The sequence below is a fragment of the Cnephaeus nilssonii genome, assembly GCF_951640355.1.
Source record: "Cnephaeus nilssonii genome assembly, chromosome: 2".
Taxonomy (NCBI): domain Eukaryota; kingdom Metazoa; phylum Chordata; class Mammalia; order Chiroptera; family Vespertilionidae; genus Cnephaeus; species Cnephaeus nilssonii.
The window spans coordinates 67,505,675-67,519,862 of record NC_137073.1 but is presented as its reverse complement, the minus strand read 5'-3'; the positions used below and the strand labels follow the sequence as shown (position 1 = coordinate 67,519,862).

Here is a 14,188-nt window from a genome sequence, read left to right as displayed (position 1 = left end):
TGAATGGAGGTGGAAGGATAGTGCAGGTTGAGGAAATAGCTTGAATGGGAGAATGCAAGGCATTCTGTAGTTAGGCTAGATATGTGGATTCCAGTAAGGGATTATGACTTCAGAATTTCAGCATAGGCAGGGATTTTTGACTAATTTGTTTTTCTCAACCATCCACCTGTCAATGCTTACTGTGTTCAAAGAATTATATAACTGCTAGTCTAGACAATTGTGAAGATGACTTAAATGACCTCATTATCCTCAAGTACTTTTCAATTTAATGGAGAAAATAGATGTGAAAATGACTATATCACATATAAGGTAAAATGTTAAAAAAATAAAAGAAATAAGCTGGGAGCGTGGTAAAAGATTAGTTATGACCAGAGGATGAAAGAGATGGCACTTGAGCTTGTCATTGCTAGTCATTGAAGAATGGCAAAGGGCTGGCAATGAGGGCATTTCAATGGAGAAATGAGTTGGATGATCAAAGGGATAGAAGTTTGAGAGTGTGTGCTTGATATGTTTTGGAAGTGGCAAACAGTCCTGTGAAGAATGGAAATATCATAAAAATTACTGAATGCCATGCCAATAGTTTGGACTTAATTCTGTAAGCAATGGGACTATTTCAGTTTTTGAGTTGTGATTTAGGTGTAGTTGTTTCTGAAGGTATTATTACAGATGTAGAAGGAAATGGAAGAGCAATGAAGCTAGACCTATTGCAGGAATTGCTACACATGAGGAGGAAGGCCATTGACAGGGGAAAGAAAAAGATAGATAGATAAAAGGGCACTGAGAATTTGGAATTTTAAGGCTTTTTGACTGATTGCAGAGAGGAAGGAATAAGTCAGAGATAATGAGAGGTTTATACTAGGTTGAATCATGTAATTGCTTTATTGTGACCCTAAAAAACAACAATATATGGTTTTGCCTAATAGCTTGGATGAGTAGGTTGATGTATGACATAAGTAAAGATGAGAAGTGGGAAAGAAGAGTTTAGTAGAAGGGATTTGGGAAGAATGAGTATGAGGTCATTTTTTTTTTTAATGTATTGGGTTTGAGTTATCTGTTGAGATACCCAGATTGAAAAGTCCAGGAGCTGTTGAAAATGCAGGTCTCTCCTTCAGGTCAATGGAGAGATAAGAATAAATTACATTGGTTAATACTCTATAATGACATCAGATGAGTATGCTGAATATTTGACCAATATTACAGTATTGGTGTGTACCCTTTTTTATTTTGGAGTTTTGAAACAAAATTTTCTTGAATATTATACCAATTTTTGAGGACATTGTATTTGGGAACTAGGCAGAATGAGGTTTACGAATTATTTAAAATGTAAGGTATTTTATGTTAAAATGGGTATATTCTGATTTTCCTGTTCACTGTATTCATAAATAAGTAGAGAATTGTGTTGCAGCTCTTATTAATGGCTAACAGGCAAAAGCTTCCTTTTTATAAACCTTGTGTTTTTAAAGCATATGCTATATTCTGGGGTTTTCAGAGAACATCTCAATCAGATAAGTATAGAGTGTACTGTTTGATACTCATGTTAGAAGAATGTGGGAGAGGGTCATAAATTGATATTATTCTATGTATTGTTAAACAAGCAGCAGCAGATTGAGAATAAGTCTTGTTTTCCAGTTTTTATATATTAGTAATCAAGGAAATTAAATACTTCCTAGCATTTATGGTTTTTTGTTTTGCTTGAGAACAATGTTGATATAAAATAGTGTACACTACAGGTAAAAAGTAAACCTAATTTAAAAAAATGAATATGTAGGGTTATCCTTCAGATTCTATTAGTGAAAGTTCACATTTTTAATAAAAATTTTCTATGGTTTCTTAGTTTAGTTGTAATTCACTTTACTTATAATTTCATTACATTTTAGAAAAAAAGTAGATATTCATATCTATCAAAGTTATATATTTTAAACTGACATTTTTTTGTGTATAAATTTCAGATAGTTATTGATGCTTAATTTGTTTTTGTTAGAATGTCTTGAGACCAGATCTATTTATCTGAAACGATAAGCTAGAAGAGTATAAATTTAAAGCAAATATGAAGAATAATTATTACCTTTGCACTCCAATCTTTAACAAATGCTCTCGCCCTAACTGGTTTTTAGAGCGTCAGCCTGCGGATTCAAGGGTCCCAGGTTTGATTCTGATCAAGGGCATGTACCTTGGTTGCGGGCACATACCTGGTAGGGAGAGGGCAGGAGGCAGCTGATCAATGTTTCTCTCTCATCGATGTTTCTAACTCTCTATCCCTCTCCCTTCCTCTCTGTAAAAAAATCAATAAAATATATTAAAAAGAAAAACAAACAAAACAAATGCTCTCTCACATATCATTGTTCTGGCTATGGTACCTACCTAGAGAACAATTCTTTCTTTGGATGGTTAATATGGTTATTTTATTGAGGGCCTATTGGTTTCATAATGCACTTGAAGAAATGTAAAGATTAGTTATGAAAAAAAAATAGCTTTTCAAAAGTTAGTGAAAGCTTATTCTGATTTTCAGATAAGCAGTAGACAGTTAAATTAAAAAAAGAAAGTATTTTAGAGAGGGAAAGGAAGGGAGATTGGTTGATTCTTGTATGTGCCCTGACCAGGAATTGAACTTGACAACCTTGGCTTTTAGGGACTATGCTCTAACCCAGTGGTGGGCAGACTCGTTAGTCAACAGAGCCAAATATCAACAGTACAACTATTGAAATTTCTTTTGAGAGCCAAATTTTTTAAACTTAAACTTCTTCTAACACCACTTCTTCAAAATAGACTCGCCCAGGCCGTGGTATTTTGTGGAAGAGCCACACTCAACGGGCCAAAGAGCCGCATGTGGCTTGCGAGCCGCAGTTTGCCGACCATGGCTCTAACCAACTGAGCTACCCGGCCAAGGCAATAGACAGTTAAATTTGACAATTACAGACGTACTTCAAAACCTAAACTCATTTTCTTTTTCATCTTTCTCTTCTCTAAATTCTGCACCTTTCTCCCTCCAAGGTAGGTTGGAGCCTTTTGTGATGTCCTTCAAATATCTAGTTGAATAGTTTATACTACATTTACTAATGGTTAGATAGCCATTTGTAGACTTTTGAGTTATTAGGATGAAACGATTAAGCATATAGTTTAGGAAGAGCCTACTAGGAAGATGAATCTTTCCTCAGTTGTAGGGAGAGTTGAAAAGTACGAGAGGAAAAGAGGGCCTGAACTAGAGTAATCAGTGTGGGAATGGAAAACTGGAGAATAATTTGTTAGAAGTAGTTTTATGAGTAAAGAGATAGGAAGGAATCAATGTTGCCTTTAAAGTTTTGAGTCTGAACACTAGAAAGGATGCTGATGCCATTAACAGCATAGAAGAATAAAGAGGAAGAGGAGAGACAGAGAGGAGGAGAGGTAGTTGCTAATTTTTAAGATTTGGATATTCACTTAAAGTGAAGATTCTTAGCAGCTACTTGTTAACCTAGGCCTAAAGTTTAGAAGGAAAGCCAGGATTAGAGAAAAGAATTTGGGGTCATACTCAATAGAGTTATAGTTTGAGCTGAAGGGTATTGATATTTCCACAAATCAGAATAAATAGAGAAATAAAAAATTCTGTTGAAATAAATCCATTGGAAATGCTTTAGTTTTATGATGCCCTTTGGCTAAATTGCATAATCTTTTCACTTTCATTAAAAAATGTTATATAAGAAAAACATCTTGAAAGTACAGAGGGATAAAACAGTGCCTAAAACATAGTAGGTACTTAAAAAGAGATTTGTTGCCCAGCCAGAGTGGCTCAGTGGTTGAGCATCAACCTATGAACCAGGAGATCATGGCTTGATTCCTGGTCAGGGCACATGCCCAGGTTGCAGGCTCAATCCATCCCCTGTGTGGGGCGTGCAGGAGGCAACTGATGAATGATTTGCTCTCATCATTGATATTTCAACCTCTCTCCCTCTCCCTTTCTCTCTGAAATCAATAAATACATATTTAAAAATAATAAAAGAGATTTGAATGCATAAATGTAATTTGGTTGGTATATAAGGAACATAAAAGGAAAATAATGGGCATATTATGGAACACTGAGTGTTATGGTATAAAACCCATGCCCTCCCACTACCCCTGTAGGGTTCTTGCTAGGACTACTTGAGGGAATAGATCTGAGAATATTTTGAACTTTTAAAATGTTCTTTGAGATATATTTCTGCCTGAGGAACTGAAAGAAGTTCAGCAAGTAACATCGTAAGACTAGTCTAATTGGAAAGCTTATATTCTTTCCATTTCATCTGATAAGAATTTGATTTATGAAGTATATTTTAAAAGTTTAAGGTATTCTTATGCTTCTATATCTATATATAAACTTTTTTTTGCCTGTATGTTTCCCTCTTTTTCACCTTCTTAGTCTCTCGCTTTCTCTCAATTAGTGGCTACTCATCTTTTAGATTTCCGTTTGGCAATCAGTTTTTTCACGAAGTGTATGCTAAAATCTTGAGACTGATATTTTTCTATATGCCCCCACATTCTAGTACTTACTGTATCAGATTGAAATTGCTTGTTTTATCTCTATTCTCTACCAGATCAAAAACTTCTATGTCATAGTGTTCTATGGTATTAATTTGTTTTTCTACAATTAGCTCAATGCTTGACATACACTTTGTTGGAGATGGACTAAATCAAAGGCAATGTTAAACTAAAGTTTGCTTTTAACTTTCAGATTTGGTGTTTTAAAGATATATATATATCCTAAAATACAGGGTAAGAAATGTTTTAGCTGCAATAGGGAGGAATCACCATACCCTCCAAAGTTTTAGATTGAGCATTGTAAAATTAAAAACCAACACACACACACACACACACACACACACACACACGTTTGTTTTTAAGTAAAGAATTGCTTCAAGGTAGTTTACAACTATGTTGCAGCAATGCATTGGATCAGATGGCCCACAAGTAATTTCATTGCCCTATTTTCATGCATTTAGTGGTGTGACACTGTAATTGTTGAAGTTCTAAGAAAAACTCAACTGTAAAAATTGGTAGTTTCTGAAGAATGGCATAGATATAAGACATTGAGGATATGAGGTAGGAACTGATGTTAGCCTTCTGTTAGTAGGTATTGTATTTTTTTAAACATCTTTGATTATTGCGTACCATTTTTGGAGAGAGTGGCTTTTTCTACTCTTCATTATATGTTTTCTAGGGTGATTGGAGATAAGGGCAGTGAGAACAAGAGTTGGTTGAGTGCATTTTAATGTAAACTTTTGCCTGTATAAGCTTGGTGTTGGTTCCCACCTTTTGTGTATTAGTTTTTCAGTGGACTGATTTTTTTGGTGGCTAGAGCATGTGAAAATGCTGTTTCTTTCAAAATACTTCCTCCAAATGAAAACCTTGTTTGGATTCTGCAAATATGTTATCGGTGGCAAAGCAAATAGAATTTCTGATCTTGCCTTGAACTGATTTGATCTGAGGTATAAAACTAAGTACATACGTATATACACTTGATATTTGCCTGAACATAAACCTACCAAAGATGTCTAACATATGATTATTTCTTCTTAAGTTTGTGATGTAGTTGGTTGAAGGGGTTCTACACATATTATGCTTAACCTAGTAGTTAGTTGTTCAAGTGAATTTACTAGGAACTACATTTTAGCCTCTACATAATGATAAAATGACAGTATTAGGTATATTTTCTTTATTTTCCCCTTCACTTTAAAAAGTCAGTTTTGTGTTGTTTTTAAGCCAGAAAACTCTTTATTGCAGAGGTACAAAAGCATCACAGCAGAGATGTACAGCAATAAATTAGGTGGTGGCTGTGGGTGGGGCGGCATTGGGCACGCACCACAGGAACAAAGGCTACGACAGAGGGTCTCTTCTCAATAATTTATATCAGGGTAAAAATAGCACAAAAATAAATATTGAAATGAAATTGCTCAACGCTGAGGCGAGGGGCCAGGGTGAGCTTGCAGATGGAGGCCTGCCCCTGGGAAAGGCAGGTGCCCTCAGGTAGGACTCCAGTCTGAAGCACAGGAGACAGAAAACATACCCACATGACAGGGGCCCTCACCTCTTCTCTTAAATAAAAACCCATATATTAATTGTGACAGTGAAGTTTCAGTAATCTGAAAGGAAAAGCATAAGGGACACCACCAGTCTTACTTTTGTGACCCCTGTCCCCATGGGGTGGGCTGGGGGGAGCCACCTGTGTCCCCCCAGGACCGGGCACTCTGGGAACCCTGCACAGCTGCTGATCAGGACACCTGGCCAGGCCCCTGGGCCAGTCGGGGGAAGATGGGGGTGCGTGGGTGGGCAGCTGGTCCCTCAGCCTGCAGCTCTACTGTAAATTTATAGTATCAAACAGGAAAATTATAAAATCTGACGATAAAATGTGTATGGAACCATTCTCTCTCTCTCTCAAATATCCCCCAGGGTCCTTACTGATATCCATTGTGGATTACCTGCTACAGCTATGGCATCGACAGCTTTCTTACACCCAGTCTCTGCTCTAGGGTGCAGCTCGCTCAGCCTCTGCTAGCCCCCAGGACAGGGCACAGCCATGGGCCAGCCAGTTACGTCCTGTCATTCTGTGACGGACACTGTGAGGACGTGGCACCTTCTGCCCCCTTCTCCAGTGCAGCGGGGCATCCTGTCTGGGGTGGGGGCTTCACAACTTGCTTGGTCTTCCTGGGTTGGGGGCCGGAGCCCAGGCTTCATTAGGAAGATAATTGTGGCTTAGATGATTCATTATCAACAATCATAAAATTTGTTATTTCTCTGAGAACTTCGGTGCTGTTGGTGACATAGCTAAGAGGAAGGGCATAGTGGAAAGTAAAAGTGATCTGCTGGGAACTAAAATTTGGTTTCCTTTTTAGAAGAAGGAAGTCTGTTGATGGTAGCACTATTTTAATTGTTTTCTACTGTAGTGGGCAGTTTCCATTAAAGATTGTCAAGTTAGTTTTAAATAATTGTGCAGTTTGAATGAAGTATCTGTGTATTTAGGCTAGGTTGTTTTCTCATTGCCTAGATTTCTATATTATTCTTCCTGGTTAGGAGAAGCCAACTAAAAAGCACAAAGGCCCCTCTTAAGCCCCTCAAATGTGCTCCAACAATATACAACACGTGTTAAGAAAAAACATTTATGTGATTCCAAATTTAGAAGTAAAGTGATTCCTGCATCTTGCCCAACTTGTCTTTTTTATTGTTTTATTTAATATATAATTTTTTTCTGGGATGCTATGGTATTTTAGATAAAGTAATTGTGTATTTTCTAAGCAAATGAAATCAAGGGACTCCATATCTACCTGTAACATTTCTCAACCAAAATTTGCAAAGCTAGCTGAAAAACATGTATTTAAAATTTCCTGATGTTTCCTTTCCCAATCTTTGGGGAATGGACGAGGGACCTGCCCGTGTACCTGGCGAGAATGAGAATGAATGAATTTGCCTTTAGATACAAGAACATTATCACAGCATGTCAAATGCATTCTCTTCTTGCCATCCTTCAAAGAATACAGGTTGGGGCAAAAGTAGGCAAAACAGTTTATTCTTATATTATTTAATAATAATAGTACTATTTTCCATATGAACAATTCTAAAACCTACTTTTGTTTTACCCTTTATATCCATATTGAGGGAAGAGTGGTGCTATTTGAAGGTTTTCTTCTAGAGTTGCCAGGAGAAGTGGAAGAATTTCTAGTTTATAAATATTACAGTCCTCCATTCCCAATTAATGTATGATCTGTAATGTTCAAAAAGGAGTTTTGGGGGGAAAATTTCTTTTTAACATCAATGCTTTATCAGAAATAAGAATTGTTTTCTCCTGTTCTCTTCCAAATTTTAATGGAAAGTAAATAAGAGTAGAAAATAGGAAGATAATTGTGGCTTAGATGATTCATTATCAACAGTCATAAAATTTGTTATTTTCATTGATGAAGTTGTATTAATGAGTACTGTAGTTTTTTATATGTGTATAATTTATATGTGTATATGTATTAGTCATTTAATAATAATATCAAGCCAACCTTGTATGAGATAGGTACTGTTATTATTTTATAGATGAGGAAACTGAGGTTTGGAAATTAAGTAATTTGCCCATGTTTGTACAGTGAGGTGGCAGAGCTAGGTAGGATTAAAACATAAGCAGTGGCTTTAGAGTCTTTACCCTTAACCATTATGCTATAGACTATGTAGTTCTTTTTCATTTTTATAGTTTTCTTTGAAGGAGTTTAAGACAAATATTTAATTTATTCTGAGGTTAAGATAGAGATTATTTTCCCAATTTTACAAGTGAGGTACAAAATGTAGTGACTTGACCATAGTTATGGAAATGGTTTCTGCTAAATCTTGGTTTCACCAGAGGGCTTAGTTTCTATTGAAGGAGTTTAGGGGGGTGTCAGTATAGACATTTTTCTTTGAGCTCTATCAGCCTAAATTGTTTTCATATTGTTTTAGACAAAGGTAGCTGTCCTCAAAGATTAGAACTTGCTTATTGTGACATTAAAGAAAAAAAAATTACCTTTTTTTCCTACATTGGCAGGGAGGTCGAATTGGACTTCTAAAGTTTTTCTAACATTGTTTTATGATTCAACACGTCTTCCTTTATTCAACAAATACTTTTAAAATTAATATTATATGTGCCAGGTTCAGTCTGTGAGTTATAATTGCCACTGATATAAGCAGAGTAGAAAATTTAATTTAGGTGATTTAGCCTACAGATAAATGGTAATCTTCATATTACGCTGAGTATCTTCATACCCCTAATATAACCCTTCACTTTGTGTTTTTGCAAATATTCTAGATTCCAGTTGCATTTTTTACTCTTGTTTTTTAACTTATTTGAAAACAATCACCAGCAAGATTATCATTAAAGAGATATAATAAAGCTTTGACTGTAAATACTTAAACAGTGTTTTCTTTCATTTCCTTGTATTGATGCTACTGTAACTATTTGAACAATGATTAAGTGTAGCATTTTTATTAAATTGGATTTTTTAGACAGATATCCACTAGGGAAGTGACTCCCTAGGAAGTGTTATATCTTTGATATGGGGATCATGTTTTGAGAAGACATATTACACATTTTTTATATAGAATAAATTATATTATAGATTTCTCAAAGATAGTATGTTTTTGGCAGCTGAGGTTAAATATACTATATAATGATTCTTTATGAGAAATTGCCAACTAGGGACTCTCAATCTCCTGGTAGGTGAAATTTTTATCTTTATCAAAAAGATCATAGGTTAAAAAAGATTGAGAGATATTGTTTGAAAGTAGAACCAAGGACTAATGATCAGGATATAGGTTCTGTAATTCTGTGAAGTATTTGAATCAAATCATATCACATTAGATTTGTGATTTATAAAACCGTTTTAGCTGCATATCATGATGCTATAGCAATTTAAATAAAACTATTTTATCTAATATACTAATGATTTCTTTTTATTTCTAATTTTTAAAATGAAATAAAGGCTATGTATGGTAACAGTTTAGTTGAAGTTCTTTTTATGCTTCAATAGTAACTTTAAAATATCGGTGCATATACTTTAAAAATATTTTTGTTTACTATGATTCACCTTGATAATTTGAAGTAAACAACCAAGATAATTCAAGAAATTCTGAGTTTTAAGACCATTCGATTTTTTTCTAGAGCAGTCTGACACTTGTAATAGGGGAATGTTTAATACTTCTTGAGGATTTATTGTTGGACAGTTTAATTTCAGTTTATAATCATAATCAAGAATTGGCATGTTTTGCTCTTTGTGTTCAAAGCTTATGAGCGTTTGGCATGAAGGGAGTCAGTAATATTCAGGAAACAAAGTTATTATTTTATTTATTTTTATTTTATTTTTTATTGTTTAAAGTATTACATATGTCTTCTTTTTCCCCATTGACCCCCACCACCACCTCCCCCAGGACAAGCACCCACTTCCCCAGTGTCCATGTCCATTGGTTATGCTAATATGCATGCATACAAGTCCTTTGGTTGATCTCTTACCCAAAGTTATTATTTTAGATCATTGTTTCTGTCTTGAACTTAATACCCATTTTAATGCCAAAATCTTCCAGAAGGTACACATATGTAAAAACTAAAAATCACAAGTATATCTTTTATATATTAGTCAATGTCTTTAGTTAGGTATTTATTATACACTAGTGTCCTGGTGCATGGATTCGTGCACGTTGAAAGGAAATTCATTAGAAGAAATATTTTAATATCACTATTTGCACCTTGCTAATGAAAAGAAAATAGGATTCTACTGAGTCTCCTATCTACCTACTCCAGGACTTCTGTGAGGATCAAATGAGATGAGGCATGGGAAAATGCTTCACAAACATTTGGTTAAACCGTAAAATGTTTGCACCTGGCTATAAAGCAAGTCAGGTTCCTGGGCTGAAGAAACTCCAACGATGCTAGTTGCTAGGGAGAGGAAGCCAGGCATTGCTACGTGACGTCATTACCCAGCGCTCACAGTGACCGTTTCTGGGTTGGGCTGGGCTGTGGACCGCATTTTGTGCCATGGGGTCTTGGCAGCATTGGCTGCGATTTGGTGGGGTGTTGCTCCAGGGTGGTGGCAGGGCCTGTGTCCCACTTGGGGGAAGCCGAGTGTTGGTTTGTTGGCGCCAGGTCCATGGTGTTGTTTATTTTTAAATGACCAGTTTGCATCATGGCAGCTCCTGCGTTGAGCACCTGTCTCCTGGTGGTCAGTGCGCATCAGAGCTACCAGTCGGACGGACAGACACTTAGTCTTTTATATATATATATATATATAGACTAGAGGCCCGGTGCACAGATTCGTGCACCATTGGGGTCCCTCGGCCTGGCCTGTGCCCTCTCGCAATTCAGGACCCCTCGGGGGATGTTGGAGAGCTGGTTTCAGCCGGATCCCTGCAGGCCAGGTTGAGAAACCCCACCGGTGCACGAATCCGGTGGTCATTGTGTGTCATAGCTACTGGCGGTCGCTTAGGCTTTTATATATATACTAGAGGCCTGGTGCACAAAATTTGTGCACGGGGCGGGGGAGGTGTCCCTCAGCCCAGCCTGCACCCTCTCCAATCTGGGACCCCTCGAGGGATGTCCGACTGCCCGTTTAGGCCCCATCCCTGTGGGACTGCTGGCTCCCAACCACTCGCCTGCCTGCCTGCCTGCCTGATTGCTCCTAACCGCTTCTGCTTGCCAGCCTGATCTCCCCCTAACCACTCCCCTGCTAGCCTGATCGACACCTAACTACTCCCCTGCTGGCCTGGTAACCCCCAACTGCCCTCCCCTGCTGGCCTGGTTGCCCCCAACTGCCCTCCCTGGTCGCCCCCAACTGCCCTCCCCTGCAGGCCTGGTCGCCCCCAACTGCCCTCCCCTGCCGTCCTGGTCGCCCCTAACTGCCCTCCCCTGCCGTCCTGGTTGCCCACAATTACCCTCCCCTGCTGGCCATCTTGTGGCGGCCATCTTTGACCACATGGGGCGGCCATCTTGTGTGAGGGCGTGAGGGTCAATTTGCATATTACCTCTTTATTATATAGAATTAGTAATTGTGTAATGTCTCTCATACCTCTGTTGTCTCATGGTGAGTTCACAAGATAAAGGAAATTGAATAAAATATTTTAATTTTGCCGAAACCGGTTTGACTCAGTGGATAGAGCGTCGGCCTGCGGACTCAAGGGTCCCAGGTTCGATTCCGGTCAAGGGCATGTACCTTGGTTGCGGGCACATCCCCAGTAGCGGGTGTGCAAGAGGCAGCTGATTGATGTTTCTCTCTCATCGATGTTTCTAACTCTATTCCTCTCTCTTCCTCTCTGTAAAAAATCAGTAAAATATATAAACAAAAAACAAAATATTTTAATCTTGATATTTTGCATAGAATACAATGGGAATTTAAGATCAAGTACACACAAATAGAAACTTAAAATTGTCCTTAATTTTGTCTTTGTTTGATTTATAAATCTGCTCTTTGGCGTTACTCCACTGTAATAAAGAATTACCGGCTTTATATACCAAGGAAGTTCCATGTATTTTCGCAACTAAGTAAACTTCTCTCCTAGAGTTTAAAAATTTTGTCCTGATCATATATTGTTAAATTTTAGATCTTTAAGGAACTTTCAATGATCATTAGTCTAAACTTTTCCTTTTAGATTAAAAACAAACATGTAAAAAACTATGCTCTTCAAAGTTAAATTTACTTGTCAATAACCTTAAAGGTAATGGTTGAACTGAGACTAGAAGTTTAGAGGAATGCAATGTTAATTGTTCTTTCCCTTCTTCTAATACTGTTTAAAATTGTTTTTTCTATTAAGTTATAATGAAATTCCATGATTATTTCATTATTTTATTTCAGTCTTATGCACAGACTTCCAGATAAGTGGGTTGGTTTTTAAAAGAAAACTAAAAATAATTACTTTGAGGAGTTTTAAGGTTTTTGTTTTGTTTTTAAATAAACCAAGGAGTCAAGAATAATACTAACCATTTATTATAGCAAAAGTAGTCATAGTAGTTCGGCAGTTTTGCCTGACTTATCTCTAAATATTAAATATCTCAATGTAATATCAATGTTTATTGTTTTCCTTGGAATGTGTCAAATTAGAGTCCAAGTACCAGAGGATATGTTTGGATGACTAACATTAAAAGTGTAAAAATATTTCATAAAAATTACTTTGTAGATTTGTTACCATGACCATATGAAAATTCCAATCAGTTTCTAAGTATGCTTCTGTTTCTGTCAATCCATGAGACTTTTATAGACTTAGCATGAATGATGCCAGAATTATAGCCAGTCATCTAAGCAGAGCATCTGGTAGTATGTTAGGTAGAATATAGTTAAACTGAGAGCAGAAAAGTTAAAACGACAAAAGGAATTATTTATTCCTCACATGTTTGTTAAATAAATTTGAGGAGTTGAGTTCAAATGAGTCATTATGGAGTAAATCATTGTAAGACCAAAGGAAATAATCAGCTTATTGATGAAATAGGAAATTAGAAAGTAGCCATTAGTGTCATTCTATTTTCCTATTCTAGGGCAAAACACTAAAATGGAATGAAGTTTTATTTTCTCACAGGTGCCATGTGCTTTGTTATGTCCAATCTTGGTTCCTTAGTATGTAGAGAAGTAATAAATTAATCATTTGTTTCCATTGTCCATCTTACTCTTATTTTTCTAAGTAAGGATTTGATTGCAGTAAGTGTTTGTATCTTGAACATACAGACAATTCGGTGGTAGAGAAATGGGCAGAAATGGAAGCAGTTTATTAGGTGAGATGATTAGGCCTAAGCTTATAGAGCATATTGAAAGCTAAGTAAATGAATTCTTTTGGAGAGACTGAGAAGTTAAAAACAGTTGAGTTAGAACTGGAAAAACTGCTTCAGAGTACAATGTAAATGTTCAAGTTACAAAGGTATTTATAACCTCTAGTAACTCAACTATCATTAGTAATTTTATGGTTGCTATTTTTATTCTAATCTCGTAATTTTTCCCCTTAGGTGGTATCATGGAAAACTTGATAGAACTATGGCAGAAGAACGCCTCAGACAGGCAGGGAAGTCCGGCAGTTACCTTATAAGAGAGAGTGATCGGAGGCCAGGGTCTTTTGTACTTTCATTTCTTAGCCAGACAAATGTTGTCAACCATTTTAGGTAAGTTTTTATTTCCATTATGAGGCTGTTCATAAAAATATTTATTTTAATAAAGGTGAATGACTCAATGACATTTAAATAATGGAAAAGGAAATTTGTTTTCATTTCAATGATTTATCAGCAATTTAGAATAGATGTTGAATGTTTATATTTTTGTTTAAGAGCAGTTTTATTACTGGTGTTACTATACTAACCCCAAATGTAATTATTACTTTTAAAGTATAAATTCTTTAAATTAGAAGGAAACTTTAAGTGGTAAAGTAGAAATATAGAATAACAAAAAATACAGGAAACAATTTTTAAGAGTCAAAGGTGTGTGCCCTTTCATTTTAGCTACACTGTTCTGAAACTCTTTACAAATATTCATTTCAATTAAATGGGCATGTAGATTTACAAATACAGATAATCAAAGTCAGTATGTATAAATATATATACATATTTTATTTGCTTTTATTTTTATGGGCATGATTGAAAAAATCATCTAATGCCTATAATGTTAATGGATAAAATATTTGTATACCCTTGATTTTTAGATTTTAATATAAACTTTAAGAGTTCTGTTATATTCTGTACTGTATTTTAATTTTTATTAGTACC

The 14,188-nt window shown here is 36.1% G+C and overlaps 1 protein-coding gene across 2 annotated transcripts in view; it reads left to right on the top strand.

Annotated features, from left to right (window-relative positions):
- The window catches only part of RASA1 (RAS p21 protein activator 1), a 98,272-nt gene that overhangs the window by 35,114 nt on the left and 48,970 nt on the right, over positions 1-14,188 (top strand). For both annotated transcript variants that reach the window (XM_079786940.1, XM_079786941.1), the window contains exon 2: positions 13,439-13,591. In XM_079786940.1, the coding sequence (XP_079643066.1) occupies positions 13,439-13,591 (153 nt within the window). The remainder of the gene's footprint in view (positions 1-13,438; positions 13,592-14,188) is intronic.